The following is a 19,989-nucleotide window of genomic DNA, read 5'->3' on the forward strand; positions in this document are numbered from 1 at the left end:
TTTTTAGCGCTATTTTTAAACAAGCTTATGGAATCATAGAAAGGTTAAATAATTGGGAGAAAGTTTTTTTTAAACATGAACAATAAGTGGACGAGAAAGTTGTGGCATTTGTGTTATTGAGGTTAAACAATTTAATATTTTACGTATACAAAAAAGTGCTGCAAACTTAAATTTTAATAACAACGTTTTATAAATTTATAAACAGATGGCTAAAGAGTACTTAGAAAGTTTCTAACGATATCAAATAATAGTAATAAATTTATCAATACGGAGAACGGTTTAGTAAAAAATATTGGAAATTGGAATCTCTTTTTTAGCAGCTGAAGGTTTGTAACAATTAAAAAATTAATATTTAAAAAAATAGCTTGCCTAAAATATAATGGTAATAGTTTTTTATTGGAACTTCATTAACAGATGAATTTAAGACATAAAAGAAAATAGATCATTAAGTTTGGTATTAAAGTTTTCAAAGCTCTTACTAATTTGATTGAAATATCTAAACTCTTGAAGTGTCATATGAATATAATAATAAAATCTAAGACAACTTATTTTAAATGTTTTTAAATTTAAAATTAAAATGTAATACCTATAAAGCTAGACAAACCGTTTGAGATCTTCTTTGTCTAAATTGAATACGAGTAGTAAGCTCCATTTTTTTTCTTGTTTGTTTTATAAAGAACAAACAAGAAAAAAAAACTACTTATATTTTTAAGCCATTAGAAAATATTTTTTGTTGTTTTTATTTAATTTAAACTAAAGAGTCATACTACAAAGCAAAACAAATCGTTTGAGATGTTTTTGTCTAAATAGAATAAAAATTCTGAGCTATATTAAATTTTTACTAAAACGTGTTTATAGAAAAACAGTTCAAAATTCGTAATTATCTGATTTTGAATATATGCATAACTTCAGCTCTCCTTCGCATATAATATTGTTATTTACCTTCGTTAGACAATAAAAAGTTCTTAACATACGTAGCTATAAGAAGATGACTTTAATTTTTTTTTTGCATGTTGTTAAAGAGTTTTTCAAAGTTTCACTCTCATAGTAATCTTCTAGAGATCTTAAATTGTAAAATAAATCTAAAAAGATTAAAAAAAATAAACCGAAGTTGTCGTAAATTAAATTTAGAATATAAAAAGCAGAAAAAAATATACAAAAAACTAAAAACCTAAGTTTTGAAATCTCGTGTTTAAATTTCCTAAAGAATAATTTTTTTGGTATAAGATGAAATGTAACTAAAAAATGGTTACAGTTTTTGTAGTGAATATTAATATAAAATTTTATATGTAATGTGTATGTAGGTTTTATAAAAACTAGGCAATATAATACTATTTAAAAAAAAGAATCAAGAGAATTAAAAAGCAGTATATAAGTGTGTCTTGAGTTTTACTTGTAAGTAATACTTAGATTAGCTTTTAAAAATCTGTTTATATGTTTATGCTTTGTAATATTTTAAAATAAAAAATAGCAATAGTTAACCAAAATTATGAAAATAAAATTTATTTTATTTGCTACAACATTGCTTTGGTTTATTACTGCTATTTTAATGTTTTTAATAATTTTAATACATTTTTATTATTATAAATTATCTATGAACACCTTCTCCATAACCCTAGCTGTGCTGACGCTGAGTACTACATTGATTGTAGATTTAAAATTTTAACCAGGGCAAAAAATCCTTACCCCCTTCTAGTTATAGAACATTTGTTTATTAAAATTTGCGATCCGAATTTTTAACAACGAGATAACTAAAACTATACAAAAAGCTGGGTTTTAGTGTTTTTATTGTTGTCGGTTTTTATAATGTTTTGCATTGTAATCCAGTTTTAAATTTTTTTTCTTTAGTCTTGAATATCTTATACATATTTTCTTGTTTAAATATTAATCTGAATAAGTATAGAATTACTCATCCAAAACTTAATTTTCTAAATAGATTACTTTTACTTAAATGTTTATAAACTAACGATTTAAGTTAAGTTTTAAAGAATTTTATACTTGATTGAAGTTTACACTTTATTAAAGTTAGTTTTAACATTTTTGTTTTGTTGAGTGCAAATCGAAAAAAGATTTTTGAGCTTTTAAGATAAGTATTTTAGAGAAGTATTTTAGATAAGTATATAGAAAGTTTACTGATGAATTTTGCTAATGAAACCACAGTAAAAAACCGACTAAAACCATATCTCCTAGCATTTTTGTTTTTCTATTGTATAAGTATTAAGTTTTTAGGGGAATTTTAAGTTACGGATTTGATATTTTTTAAGAGAACTCTTTTAGTTCACTCAATTAAAATCACTCTCTTAGTGTGTAGCTTCTGTTGTTAAATTCCTAAAACAGAGGTTAAATATATTAGATGAAGCTAACCAAGACTAAGTTTGTTAGTCATGATGGTTAGTTAAATCTTGAGTTCATTTTATTATTATTTACTCGTATTGTTTTAAGTTTTTTAATAGTGTAGGCTTTACTTATTCAAGATTGTCAATCCAGACCTGTTTCTAATTGTTTTAAAAAAACTTTTATAATTTTGTTTTCACCATATGAATTACAACTACCTGTAATTTTTATTTTACAATAATTAAAGTAAATAACTAAGTTCTCATTTGCATGTTGAGATAATTTGTCATAGGTATCTGTTATTTATTTGTAAGTTATTTAAAAGATAAAAGTCAGTCTACTGTTGTAAATATTGTTGTTTTTGAGCATGAAATTTTGAATGTTGGGATACCTCAAGGTTCTTGTTTTGGTCCATTGTTGTTTCTTGTATATATAAATGACATATTTTCAGCTACAAATATTTAATTGAGATTGCTTGCAAACAATGCTTGTCTGAATTACTAACATTGTGATATTGACCATATTAATGCTGTTATAAATATGGAGTTAAAGAAAATCGTTGAATGGCTGTGTAAAAATAGATTGTTTATTAATTATTCCAAGACTAAGTTTTTGCTGTTTAATAGAACTGCAAAAAAGAATGAATTCAGTGTTAAGGTAAATGGTTTTGTAATTGAAGAGTGAAAATATTAAATACTTAGGTGTGGTATTAGACGATAATTTAAATTGGAAGGCACATTTAAAGTACATTAAGTCTAAGCTATCGAGAAGTTGTTTTATGATGTAAAAATTAAGATATTATTTGGATACAAGTACTTTGAAAATGGTGTATTATAGTTTGTTTTAACCTCATACACTGTATTGTATTTCTGTTTGGGTTGGTGCTGCTAGTTGTCATTTGAAACCAGTTGTTTGTATGCAAAAAAGAATTGTTAGATATGTTTGTCACGTACCTGCACTGACTCCAACAAATTCATTGTTTTTAAAAACTGGTCTGCTGAAATTTAATGAGGTGTTTAATTTGCAAGTTTGTATGTTGATGCTGAATATTTTGAGAGGATTTGAGGTTGACCACAGTTCTTTTACTCCAGTAAGTATGGTTCATACACACTATACAAGATATTCAAAAAATAATAATTTTGTAATTGAAAGACCTAGAACACAACTTGGCCTAAACTCCTTCAAGTAATTAGGCTTAGGCTCTCGTTGTGGTCTAGTGTTCCAGAAATTTTTAAAAACCTAAAAAAAAAAACAGTTTAAATATAGTTACAAAAAATTCTTGTTGAGCCAGTATACTGGTAGGTTTAGAGTGCTGTGGTTGAGTATTTTGTGTTGCATGCAGATTTTGATTAATTGCTTTTGGTTGTTATTTTATCTGTTTCTCTTAATATATGTATGGTCAATTTTGTTTATGTCTACTCTGATTATGATTGGCTGGTTTTGGTCTGTTGATGGAGAAATATATTGTATGGTTTTGTGTGATTGTTTATTTGCTACTATCCAGTTTTTATTATATTTTTGTTATATTTATTAGTTAGCTGTATATTAATTATTATTGCATAAATATAAGTTTTTTCTTCTTACTTTTATTGGACTAAAATTAATTCTACCAATACAAGTTTCAGAAACTACATTTTTCTTAATAGTTTTTAATTTAATATTAATATTTTGTTTTTATTTTTATTATTATTATTTTTTTCTAATTTAGCTTAATTTTTAGATTTTTTTTTTCTGAGTACCATTTCAGTAAATTAGTTAGTTATCAAGCTTTAAGATAGTTATTTAATGCTAATGTATTCATTGTAATACTAATTTTATGCATTTGCTCAACAACTGATTGTGAGTTCACTATTGTGGCGGTGATCACATGATTGGATTGTTGGTGTGATTTTTTTGTTGTAGTGCCGGTGAACACTTACTTAGGGATTTGAGCTTCATGATTTTCCCACACTTTGTGGTTTTTAGTGTTGAGATTTTAGCCTTGTAAGTGTTCTCCAAATGGCGTGTCACCAAGGGTTTTTTTATTTGTTTAAAATATAGTTTTTTGTTTATTTTATTTTTGGATAATTAAAGTTAAATATTAATGGGGCAGTTGAAATTACTTATGATGTAACACACTCACTTAACCCCAGAAAACGTTTATTGTTGCAAGGGGTAGAGTTTGAGACTGATGTTTTTAAAAAAAAAAAAAGAAAAGAGTAATATAGTAATATTTAATACACAATTTTGAACTTGGAATATTTAAGTATAAATAATTAAGAAATTATTTGATTATTGTCTTCAAATTTTATTATTATTATATTTTTACATAAAAAATGTTCAGCATATAATACTAAATTTCATACTTTTGATATTTTGCTATTACTAATTCCGGGCTGTAAAGTTCACTCTTCTTAAATTGTTTTACACTAGAATTTTGTATGTGAATTAAATTTAATTATTTATCAATTATTAATAAGCAGGGTTGCCACACACTTAGAGTTCTAAAGGAACTTGGGATAGTTTGATATTCCCAGAAATTCTCATGGAGACTCAAGGTAACTCAGGATAACATAAGATATTTTGACTTTTTTTTAAACTCAGGATTACTCAAGGCAGTTTTTATTTTTTGTAAAAATCCCAGGATAGTTTTAAACATTTTTAAAAATCTCAGGACAGAATTTTTCCTGATCTAGAATGAAATTTATTAGATCCTGTTTCAGTATTATGTTTTTTTTTATACCAAATTTTGTCAAGGAACATGATTTTTACTGATTTTGAAACCTTATTAAAAATTTTTTTAGTTGTGCTTTAAAACTTACAGGAAATTTGAAAATCACACTAGGTATTTTGGGTATGTTATTGAAAGTGAAAACTGAAACTACCACTGTGGCTTGGAAATATTTAAATTTTCAAAATAGGCCTGAGACCTAAATGCCTGCCAACCCCTTGTTTAGACAAAAGTTAATTAAACCTAATACAACATATGCATGTTGAAATAAAAATTATAAAATTCATATTGATGTACAGTGCTTTTTCACTTATCTGGACTTCACTTATCTGGATGCTCACTATCTGAATAGTTTCAATCAAAAAGAAAATTCAGAAAAAATATTAGATGTCAAGCACAAACATTTTTGTGTGATGCAAATATTTAATATTTCATTCTGTAAAAAAAAATTAAGTGTATTTAAAAGTTCTGCAATTTAGTTCATTATTATGACGTAATAATATTACTAAAGCTTACATTCAAACTTTGTTCATTACTAGAAGAGATAGGTATACATATTTTTTATTTTGTTTATTTATTTTGTATTAATTATAGATTTCATCTATTTTTGATTTGAACAAACGTAAATCATTTTTTTAAATTAAAAGTTAGGGCAGTAGGAATTACAAATGATGAATACTTCTTGCTTCACCCTCAAAAAGCCTATATCGTTGTAGGGGGTTAATAAGTCTGATGTTTTCTACCAAAGAAAAAAACTTAATTAACCTAAAATTTAGCTTTAATTGTTTATCATTTTATAATTTTTTACTCATAATTACTATTTGTTTTTACTACAACGTTTTATTATTTATAATGCATTGCATTATACAGCAGTTATATTATTTTATGAAAAAATAAATTTTTTGTACTTATCTGGATATGTTTACAAAAAATATTGCTCAACATGTCTGGATAAGTGAATAAGCACTGTATTACAATTTGTTGACTTATGTTTTGAAGGTTATAAACTAGTATAATTAAGGTACAAAAGAGAGTAAAATATTTTTTTAAATTAAATTAAACATTGACTCTCTTATTAAAGTTATAAGTCTAAATAAGGTGGATTTCCTAACCCACATTAGGCCTGTAAAAATAAAAGAGTTATAAGAGAATTTTCCTGAAATAATTGTTTGCAGAAAGCTTAAATTCAGGGTTACCACTTTACCTGGAAACCTTGAAAAACCTAAAATTTGAGAAATTTTGAAAAAAGCCTGGAAAAACCTGGAATTTTTAATAATTTTAACATTTTCAGTTGTAAAATTTTGATTTGACACAAAAAATCTATCATATAATTAAGATTTTTTGTCATCATCAATTTTTTTTTTATTAAAAAACACATTTAAAGTAACTTTACAGTATGTTTTCAATATTTTTATACTATTCAAAGTTTCTCAAATAAAAATTAACTTAAAACTAAAAATAGACCCAAAAATGTGAACTTTTAAAAATCTGGAAGAAATTTGGAAAACCTGGAAAAAAATTAAAAAAATGAGTGGCAACCTTGTTAGATTCTAGTGCATTTAGAGCTTCAAACCAAACAAAATAATTAATTCACAACAATGCTTATGTCAGTTGGGGTAGGAAATTTTAAGATTTTTTGCATAAAACAAAAGTATATACCTTAAAATTAAATAATCAATCATGAAGAATTACACCCTTTTATACTTAAACTTAAACTTTTCATTTGATTTAAAGAAAGTTTTAATTCTTGATTTTATGTAATCATATCAGTTTTTGTAAGTTCTCTTGAGTTACAATTTTTTTAAATCAAGAAGTGCCACCATAAGACTTCCTTTAAAATGTCTTAAATTATGCACAATATTTTTTTTTGATAATTGCCACATGTAATAAAATTGCCAGCTAAAAGCTAAAAACTCTTTAAGTCTCGTTTTTTGGGTCCCATACAGTTTTTAATGGGGTGGTTTTCAGAAAATCGAATTCTTTTAAGATTAGGTTACTTCAAATCCACCAAAATTGTTGTTTTTGTGGTGTTTGTCAAATGTGAAAAATTAGCTGAAAATAAAGGTAGCCATATTTATAAGCACCTTATGGCCCTCTGTGCAAGCTAAACTTTGTCATTAAGAGTAACTTGGTCATCGTGGGTAAGTTAGTGATGAAAAATTAATTTTAGACAAGTTTTCAATTAAAAAAAAAACTTTACTGTGAATTTTGATTGAATCTTTTCTTGTTCTTAAAGTTTTAATATTACAGATTACAAGCTAGTGTTATAAAGTTCTTTTTTAATTATTTTATAATTCATTTAATAAACGATAATTTTGAAATGAAAAAAACCTTAAATTTTTTTTTGGTTTAGAATATAAAGTTAAACATACTGACTAGCTTCAAAAAATGAATTTTGTATGAATGTATATTTTCTGTTTTATAATATTTTATATCTCCTCATAAAAATATTAGCTTTAACACTTATAATTAGGCTATTTGTAAAAATATGATCATGATTTCTTGAGTTAGCACTTTTGGGTTGTGTTCAAAGTGCTAACACAAGAGAAGGCGCATGTACTTATAAAACTCTATTTGGATTTTTAAAATATCTAAGTGAAAAACAAATCATTTTTAATTAAAAAAACTTTTACAATATTTATTTAAAAGAAAACTTTAAATCATGCAAAACCTACTTCCACAAAAGTTAATTTAAGTTTTATTAAAAAACAGTTATAGTTTATATTTTGATTATTAATTTAATTTAACTATAGTTTATTTGTATTTGTAAAATACCAAACATAAAATTATTTTTGAAAAACTTGAAAAATTATAAGAAATCAATTTAAAAATTATTTTCAGAAAACAAAAATATTTCTGAAAAATATTTTCACATGATAATTAAACTTAAGCACACACTTAGAAAAACTTTTATTTAATCCATTAACTAACTAAAGAAATTTAGTTACAAGTTTTAAAATTTATAAAGTTTCCAGCAGTGCATTTTAAAAGATAGTTTTAAATTTATACATTGTTTTCTAACACTTATTTTTTTAAATCATGTAGGGAAACTTCATAATGATAAATAAGCTTAATTTTCTATTTTTTAACTGTTTACAAAAAGTGTTGTACTGAAATATGCCTTTCAAAACTTAAGGTTATTTAAAAAAATAGCAGATAAATATAAAACATGGAAATCATAAAAATTAAATTAAACTAAATATTATATGATGTAAACTATCTACATTTATAAAATTATTGCTAATATTTACTATTATGTACAAAATTTTTAGTTTGTTATAAACATATCAAAACTTATAATTTCTTTGAGAAAAGATATAAAAAGCAAAATAGTTTTCTATAAAAGAAAAAAAAACTAATATAACAAATAAATCCAAATTATTTCAAACAAATAAGTATAAACATATGAAGCTAAATACAAAATGTTAAAAGTAATTTTTCTAAAGGCGAACCAATTTTTTCAATTGATATCCATCCTGATGGTTCAAGATTTGCTACATGTGGACAAGGAAAAGTTGGTGTTAAGATTTGGAATATGTTGCCAGTAATAGATGCTGCTTCAGAAGCTGATGAAAATATTCCTAAAGTTTTATGTAATATAGAAAATCACATGGGTAAGTCCAACAATTTGAGTAGTTGTTCCAACTTTTAGAAAGTTACTATATTTATTAAATACTTTTAAGCTTGCGTCAATTGTGTGAGATGGTCAAAAAAAGGAAACTATTTAGCTTCTGGAGGAGATGACAGCACAGTGATCATATACGAATTTGCTGGTTTGCACATTAAATTGAATAAGTTTTATGATATATAAATTTGTGTAAAATTTTAATATTAAAATTTTATTGTAAAATACTAAAAGTAGTAATCAAGTTGATGTTGCTGCTCCTCAGGATAGTTTAAGTTTTAGGAAAACCTTGCTTATTAAATTTTGTTTGAAAACGTTTTAATACTTCAAGATGAGCTTAATTATTATGTGTATAATACAATGGTCTTCAAGCTGATAAAAATCCATACACTATAAACTGCAAAAAATAATTTCTATGCATTCCTAAATTACACTGCTAGTGGTGGGAATACGTAAATAACTTAAATTTTCATTATAAGGATACTGCAACAATTTTTGCGCTTTGTTGTTAGAACTACCTTATTACTCATGCAAAACTCCCACAAAATTATACACTTCTTTATGTTTCCAATAAAAGTTATTTCATTAATTTTATTTTCACAACAATGTTTTTATTGCTTGATTCTTACTTTAGGGCCAACAGAGAGAAAATGACCATTCTGAATATGTTTACAGGGCCCGGAAGAGGTAAAATTACATAAGAAGTTCTAGGAGTTTAAGTATCTACTAAAATAATCTAAGGTTTAACTAATGGGAAATAGAAAATTTCATAATTATAAAAAGGTCATATAAAATTAGCATTGTGGCAAAAATAGTTCTAAGTATTTTTATCAAATAAGATTTAAATGTTTTGGCCAGCTAATAATTAAATTTAACCACATCTGGACCGCTGAATAAAAATATTGCACACCCCTAACTTAATTATTGATTTAGAAAAAACATTCGAACAATTTAACTGATACTTAGTTATCTTAATATGCATAATTAACTTACTACTACACATTTAATTTATATTTACTTTTTTTTGTTTGATTATTGTTTGATTTGAACAAAAAACCGAAAAAACAACACAATAAAAGCAATTAAAAAATTTGAGTCCAATGAAAGCTGTATTTACTTGTCAAAATTTCACTAAACATGTACCCACTACTCGTCTAATTACTTGATGGTGAGCTGATATGGTACTTCTCATTTTGTTTCCTAAATCTTAAGTGTTATAATTATTGCATTAAAAAAACAACAAATTTAAAACTAATTAAAGTTGAATTTTTAAATTGAATAATTATACAACTTGAGTACTTGAAAGGAAAAAGATAACTTGTAAAATCACTACCACAGTTACTACTAAATTTATCATTAGTGTTACTTTTTTCTTGGGTGAGAGAAACATCTTTGTAAATTCCACTTAAGTCAATCAGTATACAAAATTGTTCTTAAACGAACAGAGCTGAAAACCTGGTTTAATTATTTAGAAATTATCTTAAAAAACATCTCAGAAATATTTCTAAAGTAAGCAAATTTTCAAGTACATTAGACAATTCTAAGGGTAAATTATTTTTAAAGCTGTTGAAGTTCTTGCTGTTGTTATAACTTTATATTGAAAAGCTGGTTAGATGGTCTTTCGGAGAAACCTACAAAAAAATACTTCTTGGCGATTGGGCAACATTTGTAGGACAATCATGAGTGTGGGAAAATCTAAGTTTTAATTTTTAAAAGCTGTCTTAAATAGTATAAAAACATTTTTACGGTACTATAAAGCTACTTAATGTGTGTTTTTTTTATTAAAAAGAGTTTTTTGTGATGTGTAAAAAAAAATCTTTATGATAAATTTCTGAGTCTATTCGAAATTTTATTACTGCAAATGTTAAAAATCTTAATTTATAGCTTTTCCCAGGTTTTAGTGATTTTTTTTTCAAAATTCAATGTTTTTTTTCAAAATTTCTTAATATGCTGGATTTTCCTGGTTTTTCAGCCCAAAAGGTCAACTTCCATATTTCTACAGTATTTAAGTTTTTTGGTAACCTTGGTACTCTGAAAAAGTGACAACCCTAGAAAATTTAAGACTAGACTGAGTTATCCTGAGGGACCTGAGTATAGGAAAACACTGATAGTATTATTGTCTTTTTTTTACACTTTTTAGAAGTATAATTCTATGTATTTATTTTTTTAAAAGTGATTCTGTATGTCAAATAGTATTAAATTACTGGGTAATATATTATATATTTCATTATAAAAGTACTAAGTAATTTAATTGTTCCACAAAGCTTAAACTAAAATATTTGATAAAGTAAAATTTAAGTATTATACTAACCTTTTCCATATGTAAGACTATGAAACTTACTTAGAGAAGATTTTTTGGGAGGTTTTCCAGGAGAATATATTTTACATTATTGATATATTTACATTAAAAGTATTAGAAAGTATAAAAGTGGTTGTTTTAAACAAAATAGTCATATGGTTGTGCTATCAGGACTTTAATCAGCTTTAATGTTTAATTTCATCGTAAAAAATGAATAAACTAAATAAAAGTTTAGTTTTTATTTTCAGCACAACCTGAAAAACTCATGCACCCCAAAATAAGTTTTGTGTACCCTAAAAGTTTTGTGCACCCCAAAATTTTGTGTGCACCAGTGTACACTTTGAAGACCACTGGTATAATCAGTGTGTATAAAAAAGCTTAAGTAATAACATACTTTGAAAATTTTAACGTAAAAGTAATGTGATATTGAACGTTGTTAGAAGTAATAATATACTTAGTTATATAATATCAAGTCTTCTAGTGTTATTAGTATTACAGGATATGGAGTTTCAGGAGGTTTTGGAACCACTAATGTTTCTAAACATGGCGAAAGGTGGCATTGCGTTCATGTTTTGAAGCGACATACAGGAGGTTTTTTTTTGTTGCATAAAATTTACTAATTCAAGGTTGTACTTAATATTTTCTTTATTGCTTAGATGATTTTTAAATAGTGATACTTTTGTCAATTAAGTAGATTAAAATTAACTGTGATCTATATTTTTAACCACAGTGATGCAACTTTTTTTGTGGAATTTTAACATTAAAAATTTTAGGAATAGTTATATACTTTATATTTTGCTTTAGAGGAAATTTTAGTATAAATGTCACTTCTAAATAATTTTTCAAATAAATTTATGCTGAAAATGAGATCTTTTTTTTCAAAATGATATGTGTATCTAATCATTGTTCATAGGTAATAAAAAATACTTCGAAATTTCAACCGACTGACAAGGCAAATTTATGACAAAAAAGCTGAAAATAGTAGCTAATTTTGTTATAACATGGTAAAGTTTATAGACTCATCTTATTTTAGTTAATGACTGTTTTTGTAATATGACTTTAAGAACATATAAGCAAGACTATTTTAGTTGGTCAGTGCCAAAAGAGGTAGCGATTTTAAGTCAGAGGAATTTTTTTCATTAGTTTTATCAGAATGCTAACCTTAATATTTGATAGTTTTTCTTCGGTTTAACAAAACTTCAAAACCTTGATTTTTACAAGTTGATCTTATTTTCTAGAGTTTTACCTGAGCTATCAGACATTTTTAACCGCTTGAAAAAATTCAAAGTATTTTTTGAGATATGAGCAGTCAATGTCGGTTGCCTCTATAGGTTCCTAATGGAAGGCGCAAGCTAAAAACGCGTAAAAAGACCATTTCACTAAAATCTATCTCCTCCTTTATTTTTTAAGCAATCTTCTTCAAATTTTTACAGAAAGTTTATTATTAAATTTAGAAAAGATTGTATGCAGGATTTTTTTTAATTTAAAAAAATAAAATTTTTATAAAAAAAAGCCACCTATTTATTTTTTATCTAAAGTTTTAATTTTTTAATATTTTTGAAATTCCAACATTCAAAGTCTTTTAAACTATAAAAGGAACGTTTCCTGAAAATTTGAGGTCTCTATCTCAAAAAATGGAGGAGAAGATAGTTTTTTAGTAATTTTTTAAATTTTCAAGAAAATTGACCCCAAAAAACTTGCGATCCATACGTTTGTATTGGAAACTTTTTATAAAAATTACAATCTCAAAAGTTAAACAATATTTTTCAATTCTATAAAAACCGGCTTGTAGTTTGTACTTTAAGTTTTCATATAAGATTCAATGTTATTTTTAGTAAAAAAAAATGTCGGACCCCCTATGCCCTTAACACTTGTTAAATTAATGTATAACCTCTGTAGTTTTAAGTCATTTAAAATACATTTGTTAGGCTTAAAAAACTTAATGCTAAGTAATAACTTTCATATGCATTACGAAAAAGTAGAACAATATTAGTAGTTAGTATTAGTAAAAGAGTTAATTACTTTCAAGTAATTTAAACTGTTTCACATTTACCTAAATATAAAATTTAGTATTTAGTTATAGTACAGGTTTGCTACACACTCAGACTACGAAGACCACTCAGTATATTTGCACCTTGGTATAGATAAATTATATAAGTCATTACAAAATATTTTATTGGCCCACTTTGGTAAAGGTGTAGCTCATGGGGTCAAAAGTTGTATCATATGTTTTACTGATTAAAAAAAAAAACTTTACTTTTTCTGTTACCCAAAAATTTTCACATAAGGGGAATTTCCCTTTAAAAAATATTTTTATTAATTTTGAAAATAATTTAAATTTTTTTTACAAAGATACATAAATGACTTTTTAGTTATACTATATCACTATATAATCAACAAAAAATGGCCAAGCAAGTATATAATACTTTATTGGAAAAAATCTCTGAAATCTTTATTGCGTATGGCCTAAGCTTGCAATTTGAAAGAGTGTCAACAGCAATAGAAGAAACAGAAAAGTATGTCTGTTTTACATAAAACCATAACGTTTTAAAACTGTAAATTCTGTAAAACCCAAAGCAAAAATAGAAAAATTCTTCAATGGTACTTCTTACCTTGAAGTACAAGCATTTTTAAGCATCATCTTGTCTGAAGCAAATAGGCTAAAAAAAGTTATTTGAAAATACAGAAAATTATGATAACACACTCATTGGTTTAAAAAACAAATGCATAAAATCAAGTTTTATTAAAAAAATTTCAACAGTACTTTAAAAGAAATTATTGAAAAAATTAAAATTAAACAAAAAGTACTGAAGAATCAAAGGAACAAACATAAATAATCACGTGAACAACCAATTTTAACCAATAAATAAATTTTAACTGAAATGAACTATGTAAAAATACAGACTATAAAGATTACTAAATAATTACAAATTTTGAATTTAAAAGGTTTCTCTTTGGTTTACCTTTGTGTGTGTGATAGAAATGCAGATTTTGTAAGAAAAGAGTTGCTGTATTTGCTTTGAAATACTTAAGGTTTCAATGTTGGTCCTTTAAGTGCATCACATGATTGAGCTTTTTCTCAAATATGAGGTTGTAATACAGGGGGCACGCCTAAGACCTTTTCCTGGCAAACCCTGTCCTTGTAGGCAGAAAAAAAACTCTTTGCTATGTATAAAATGAAGTCTTTGCGCTTCTTTACGTCCATAATGTATTTTCCACCCATAATGTTGTTAACCAGCTCCTTTTTTTGTGCTAAAACATCTCTCCTGAAGGTGATTTGATAAATTTTGATCTTGCAGAATGAATTGAACATTTTACAATATCTGTAGTCTTTTCTGCAATTATTAGACGTAAAGTAAGCTGGAAAGAACTTTGTTTTCCAATACCCACAACATAATCAGTGTTTCTGTAAGCAAAGTTAAGACAAATTTTGAAAATGTATTTTACGGTGCTTGTAAAAATGCAACCTGTTAGTTTTCAGCTAGAAATTGCTTTATAGAAATAACAAAGTAACTTTTTGCAAAATTTTAGCTGGTTTGGAAAAACCTTCATGAAAGTTATTTATATTTTTGTAAACAACCCCAATTTAATCTGGATTTTAGAACAATATACTCATTAAACGTCGGGGTGACGACACCTTCGGGTTGCAATGTCTAATTTGTTTTTGCACGAAGTATTTTATTTAAAACTTAAAAAAATATTTTAGTCTCTATAATCGTCCTATGTCAATTATTCTTTGTGATTTTTTATCTTTTTCTTAATACTATATGGAAAAACTGTTATATTAAAAAAATCGACCAAGTTTTTTTTACACTCATTATATTGCTTGAAGTAGTTTCAAAATATCGTCAGCAAGCAAGTTTGAATATACGAGTATAGTTTTGAAAGTACTTCAAGCAATATAAAATAAAAAAAATCAATAAAATCAAATAAATAAAATAAAAAAAAAGTCAAGTTTTTTGAAGTATAATAGTTTTTATGTATATTATATAAAATTTATGAAATTATAAAATTTTGTTATATAGCTTAATGCAATCTATTTAGTAAAGTTTTTTTTTACTAGAATTAGAACACTTTTCTCATGTTCCTTTAGTATAATCGTGAGTATAAAATGAATTCAGAGTGCCCCATACCAGTGAAGAAGTTTTATAGTTAATCTTTAATGTTTATCTACCTATACCGATGTTTTAAAGGAGTTATGTTTATTTCAATTATCACTTTTGTAATACTGTTAGTCTATAATTTTTTATATTTTAACAAATAGAATTACTTTTTATTTTAATTGTATAAACTTGAAATATTTTCAGATGTACTTGGATTGAATTGGTCACCAGACGACAAACTACTCGCTTCATGTAGTGTTGATAACACTATTGTTGTATGGGATGCGGAAAATTTTCCTATTGCAACTAAAATTTTAAAAGGACATAATAGCTTAGTTAAGGTAAGATCATAGTCATTAAGTTAAAGTATTCTGTTAAATAGTTTTATAAAATGCTGTAGCAAATTAATATATAAATATATATATATACATATTTAATTATTTAATAATATAAAAACAATAGTTTAGACAGCTGTTTCGTACATAAAATGTAAAACTTCATGTACTATTAAGTAAGTTAAAATTTAATACAATAGTAAACATGAGTTTAAATTCAGAATTTTTTATACTAATTATGACGTAGCTATAATACAGTTTATTGTACAGTTAGCTGAATTTGAAAAATACGCTTATATGTTAATTAATGCATTTTGGAAAGTTTGGAAAAGATTATATTAGAATTAAAAAAAAACAAAACAAGTAAAATGTTTTAAACTACTCGTGTTTGCGGCTTAAATTTTACTTTGTTTTAATATTTAGTTAGTTTAAATTTTGCTAAAAAAGTTTTTTTGGTAATGAATGCATATATTTTGTCTTTCGCTTTTCTTGTTTAGTGTTATGTTCTTATCTGACTTATCAACTTCTATTTTTTCTAAGTTACAAGGTTTGCAGCCGAATTTAGTATTGAATTTTGATTTTGTCTTGTGTAATATTTCCCATTTAGTTTTGTAGTCTGTATTGTTATCTTTTAAATTCCATATGTAGTTCGCTAGTTCTGTTGTGTGTCTTTGTTAATATTTTATAAAAAAGACATACAATAGAACAATAGAACTTAATTTATAGACATAAAATAACTAATAATACAAACTATTACATTTTAATGATGCTTATTTTTAAGGGAGTATGTTGGGATCCAATTGGTTCATATCTAGCTTCTCAAAGTGATGATAGAACCGTAAAAATTTGGAAAACATTGGATTGGAAATTGGAAAAAACAATTACATCTCCTTTTGAAAAAGTAAACAAATTTAAAAATAGTTACTCATAAAGCAAAAACATGTATTGTTTTGTGTTAAATCTCATAGATTCAAACATCCAAAACTGTCGGAAAGTTTAAACAAAGGCTTTTGTACGAAACTAACTTATCTGACAAATAGTGTTTTACTGCCTAATAAAAAATTAACAGATGTATGTTAGTAAAGATTGTTGTATAATAAAACAGCGTAACAAAATTGTATAATTTTATATTTTTGTATTGTAAGATGTAACGTTAAAAGGCGTTAAATCCTAGAGATCCTGATAAGCTAAGCTTATCAGTATACATACCACAGATATTTTAGTATTAAAACTTTATTCCGACTAACGGCGTTTCACTGCTCTCAAATAAATTTAAGAACTGATCTACGGAGTCTATAAAATATTAACACACATTAGAAAAAAAGCATGTATAACTATGTATAATATTTATGTGAGTAGTAACTATAAAACGAACTTTATGGTTTAAAAACAAAGTTTGGAACAAAAACGTAAAAATATAAAATTGTCTACAAAAACTACAAATTTGACCTTAAAAAAGCTCTAAGAATAGGCAAGTTTTTAAAAATAAAACATAAATTAAGTTATGCAGAAATGTTACGTCATAATAAATTTAACAAATTAATCAATAAGTTTTTCAGCTTAATCTGATAATAATCCGATAAACGCGTGCTTTGTTTTTTATTTATGTTTTTAAAAGTATGTTTATATACCATAACAATAATACTATAAATATTCAAAACCAACTAAGCCTAGTAGTGATAAATTAAGTAATATGCCTAAAACTTGTAATTGCCGTAAATCAAATAAAGATCTACCCGTTAAAAGGTAATTGTTTATTTAAAAATGAAATTTAAAAAGTTTAAGTTGAAAGTAAGGGCCCTGATAACATTTATATCGGAAGTACAGCAGGTAGTTTCAAAGATAGATATGCTAACCATAAACATACTTTTAAGAATATAAATAAAAAACAAAGCACGCGTTTATCGGATTATGTCTGGAGCTTTTTTCACAGGTACGGTAAAAGACCAAACATAGAGTATTGTTTCAAAGATCAAACATACATCCAACGAAGTGAGTAGAATTTGCCTAACTTGCAATACAGAAAGAGCAGTAATTGAAGCAGAAGACCTACTTCTGAACAAGCGACAAGATTTGTCCTCACAACTGACGATTCTACTTTAAATAACTCTGTCTACTTTGCACTTATTTATTTCACAACATTTTCATATACAATTACAAACACTAAGTTTAATACTACATATTTTTAAGCTGAAAAACGTATTGATTAATTAGTTAAATTTATTATGACGTAACATATCTGCACAACTTAATTTATGTTTCATTTTAAAAAACTTGCCTATTCTTAGAGCTTTTTTAAGGTTAGTACATGCTTCTATTAAATTTGTAGTTTTCGTAGACAATTTTTTATTTTTACGTTTTTATTCCAAACTTTGTTTTTAAACCATAAAGTTCGTTTATAGTTACTACTCACATAAATATTATACATAGTTATACATGCTTTTTTTCTAATGTGTGTTAATATTTTATAGACTCCGTAGATCTGTTCTTAAACTTATTTCAGGGTTGCCACTTTACCTGGAATCCTGGAAAAACCTGGAATTTGAGAATTTAGGCAAAAATAATCTGGAAAAACCTGGAATTTTGAACAAAAAACCTGAAATTTTTAAGAAGTTTAACATGTTCAATAGTAAAATTTCAGTTTGTTTTAAAAAAATTATCACATAGATAAAAAATTTTTGTCATCACCATAAATTTTTTTTATAAAAAAACACGTTTTAAGTAGCTTTACAGTATCTTTTCAATCTTTTATACTATTTAACACAGTTTCTTACCTTAAATTTAACTTTAAACTAAAAATAGATCCAAAAACGTGTACTTTTAAAAACCAGGAAGAAATTTGAAAAACCTGGAAAATTTTTTGAAAAAACGCGTGGCAACTCTGTTATTTGAGAGCAGTGAAACGCCGTTAGTCGGAATAAAGTTTTAACACAAAAACAACTGTGGTATTTTTGTATTAGGTATATCTATTATGTATATAGGTCTTCGAAATATTTTATTCATGTAATATAGTGCTCAATGAATTATAAACAAAGCAGAAAAGATTTGGAACTAGATATGATCGGGTTAGAAATGATCGGTTAACAATGATTGTGTTAGATATGATCGGGTTAGAAATGATAGGGTTAGAAATGATAGTAAACCGAGTAAACTTTATTTACTAAACTACGTTTTTTATAAATCTAAGTTCTAAATAGTTGCTAAAGAAGTTCATCTTCGTTTTCAAATTCAAAATTTCATACATAGAAGTTTAATTTAAGCTTGTTATAAAAAAATAATTAACGTTTAGTATTTTTTTATCATACTTAAAACTTAATTTCATACAAAGTACAAAATTCAAGTTCGATTATATAATTAGCTTAAAATCATATCTTAAAATTTAAACTGAGATTTTTTGTATTTTTTTACGACATTGTAATGAAATCAACATTTCATTTCATAATGTTTAAGCGTTTGAATAAACATGGGACATTTTGTAAACATTCTCTAAGCTTTCTCATAATAATTTCCCCAATTTCCAAAATAATATTGTTTATTCGAAGTATTTAATTTCTTTCCAATTAATACATAAGAAAAAAGAAATTTTCTTAACTTTTAATTAAAAATAGACAACATTTTAAAAACTTTTTGCATTCAGCAGTAATTGGTGTGCTATTATGTTGTGCTATAAACACGTTAGATCTAAGAATTAAATGCTTCTTTTACTTAAGTTTAAGATACTTATTAGTATTCTTTGATCATTTGTGTTCAACTATAGTTTAAGTATAGTGTGATGTACTTATAATGTATCTTTGTGCTTTTTTAATTCATGTAAATAGAAGATTAGTTTTCATTCGATTTGTATATCAATCTTAAATGTCTTCTATGATACCTCTCTATTCCCTTGATTTTAACCCATAAAACCCCTATATTGAGATATTAGACACCATGCAGGGTTTAGTATATTGAGATAACATTCAATTTTTTTTTGTTAGTGTACAAAATTAGGTAGTTCAACAATAACATTATGTTTATTTTATGAACAAGATATATAATTAAACTTTTTTTACTTAACTACAGGATTGCCAAAAAACCCGGAATCCTGGAAAAACCTGGAATTTGAAAATCTAAACTAGCTATATTTACATTTAAAGTCATGAAATTTTGATTTGACATAAGAAATCTGTAAAGTAGATAATTTTTTTTTGTTGTTTCTAAGTGTTTTTTATTAAAAAACACATTTTGATAAGGATTACAATACCTTTAGCGTTGTAATAGTAATTAAGACAGTTTTCTACTATAAAATGAATTTTATACTAAAAACAAACTTAAAACTTCTACTTTTTGATACTTAGAAGAAGTTTTGAAAACCTGGAAGAAATTTCTAGAAATCTTCTTCAGGGTTGCCACACACTGAGGGAAACTCAGAGAATTTTAAACTATAGAAACTCTCAGGGAAACTCGGAAAATTTAGGTTTTTTTTAAACTCAGGGCAGTTTTGATTTTTTCTAAAAATTTGAGGGAAATTTTTTTTCTAGATCTAGAATAGTTAATCTAGTTTCAATATTTTGTTCAAAAAGTATAATTTTATTTATTTTTAAGTG

The 19,989-nt window shown here is 25.5% G+C and overlaps 1 protein-coding gene across 1 annotated transcript; it reads left to right on the plus strand.

Annotated features, from left to right (window-relative positions):
* Positions 1–2,311: 2,311 nt before the first annotated feature.
* On the plus strand, positions 2,312–17,371 carry LOC145847597 (protein HIRA-like). Its single transcript, XM_082953639.1, has 7 exons — positions 2,312–2,390; positions 8,491–8,658; positions 8,728–8,817; positions 11,467–11,559; positions 15,276–15,412; positions 16,188–16,307; positions 17,340–17,371. The coding sequence occupies exons 1-7, from the start codon at positions 2,354–2,356 to the stop codon at positions 17,346–17,348; spliced, it is 654 nt and encodes a 217-aa protein (XP_082809765.1). The 5' UTR covers positions 2,312–2,353; the 3' UTR covers positions 17,349–17,371.
* The last annotated feature ends 2,618 nt before the right edge of the window (positions 17,372–19,989 follow it).

The sequence above is a fragment of the Thalia democratica genome, unplaced genomic scaffold (genome assembly GCF_965202585.1).
Source record: "Thalia democratica unplaced genomic scaffold, ktThaDemo2.hap1.1 HAP1_SCAFFOLD_985, whole genome shotgun sequence".
Lineage (NCBI taxonomy): Eukaryota > Metazoa > Chordata > Thaliacea > Salpida > Salpidae > Thalia > Thalia democratica.

Coding starts and splice junctions, on each gene's coding strand:
- LOC145847597 (XM_082953639.1), top strand. CDS start 2,354: ATGAAGCTAACCAAGACTAAGTTTGTTAGTCATGATG. Junction 2,391..8,490: donor TAAGTTTGTTAGTCATGATG/GTTAGTTAAATC, acceptor ATTTTTCTAAAG/GCGAACCAATTTTTTCAATT. Junction 15,413..16,187: donor GACATAATAGCTTAGTTAAG/GTAAGATCATAG, acceptor CTTATTTTTAAG/GGAGTATGTTGGGATCCAAT.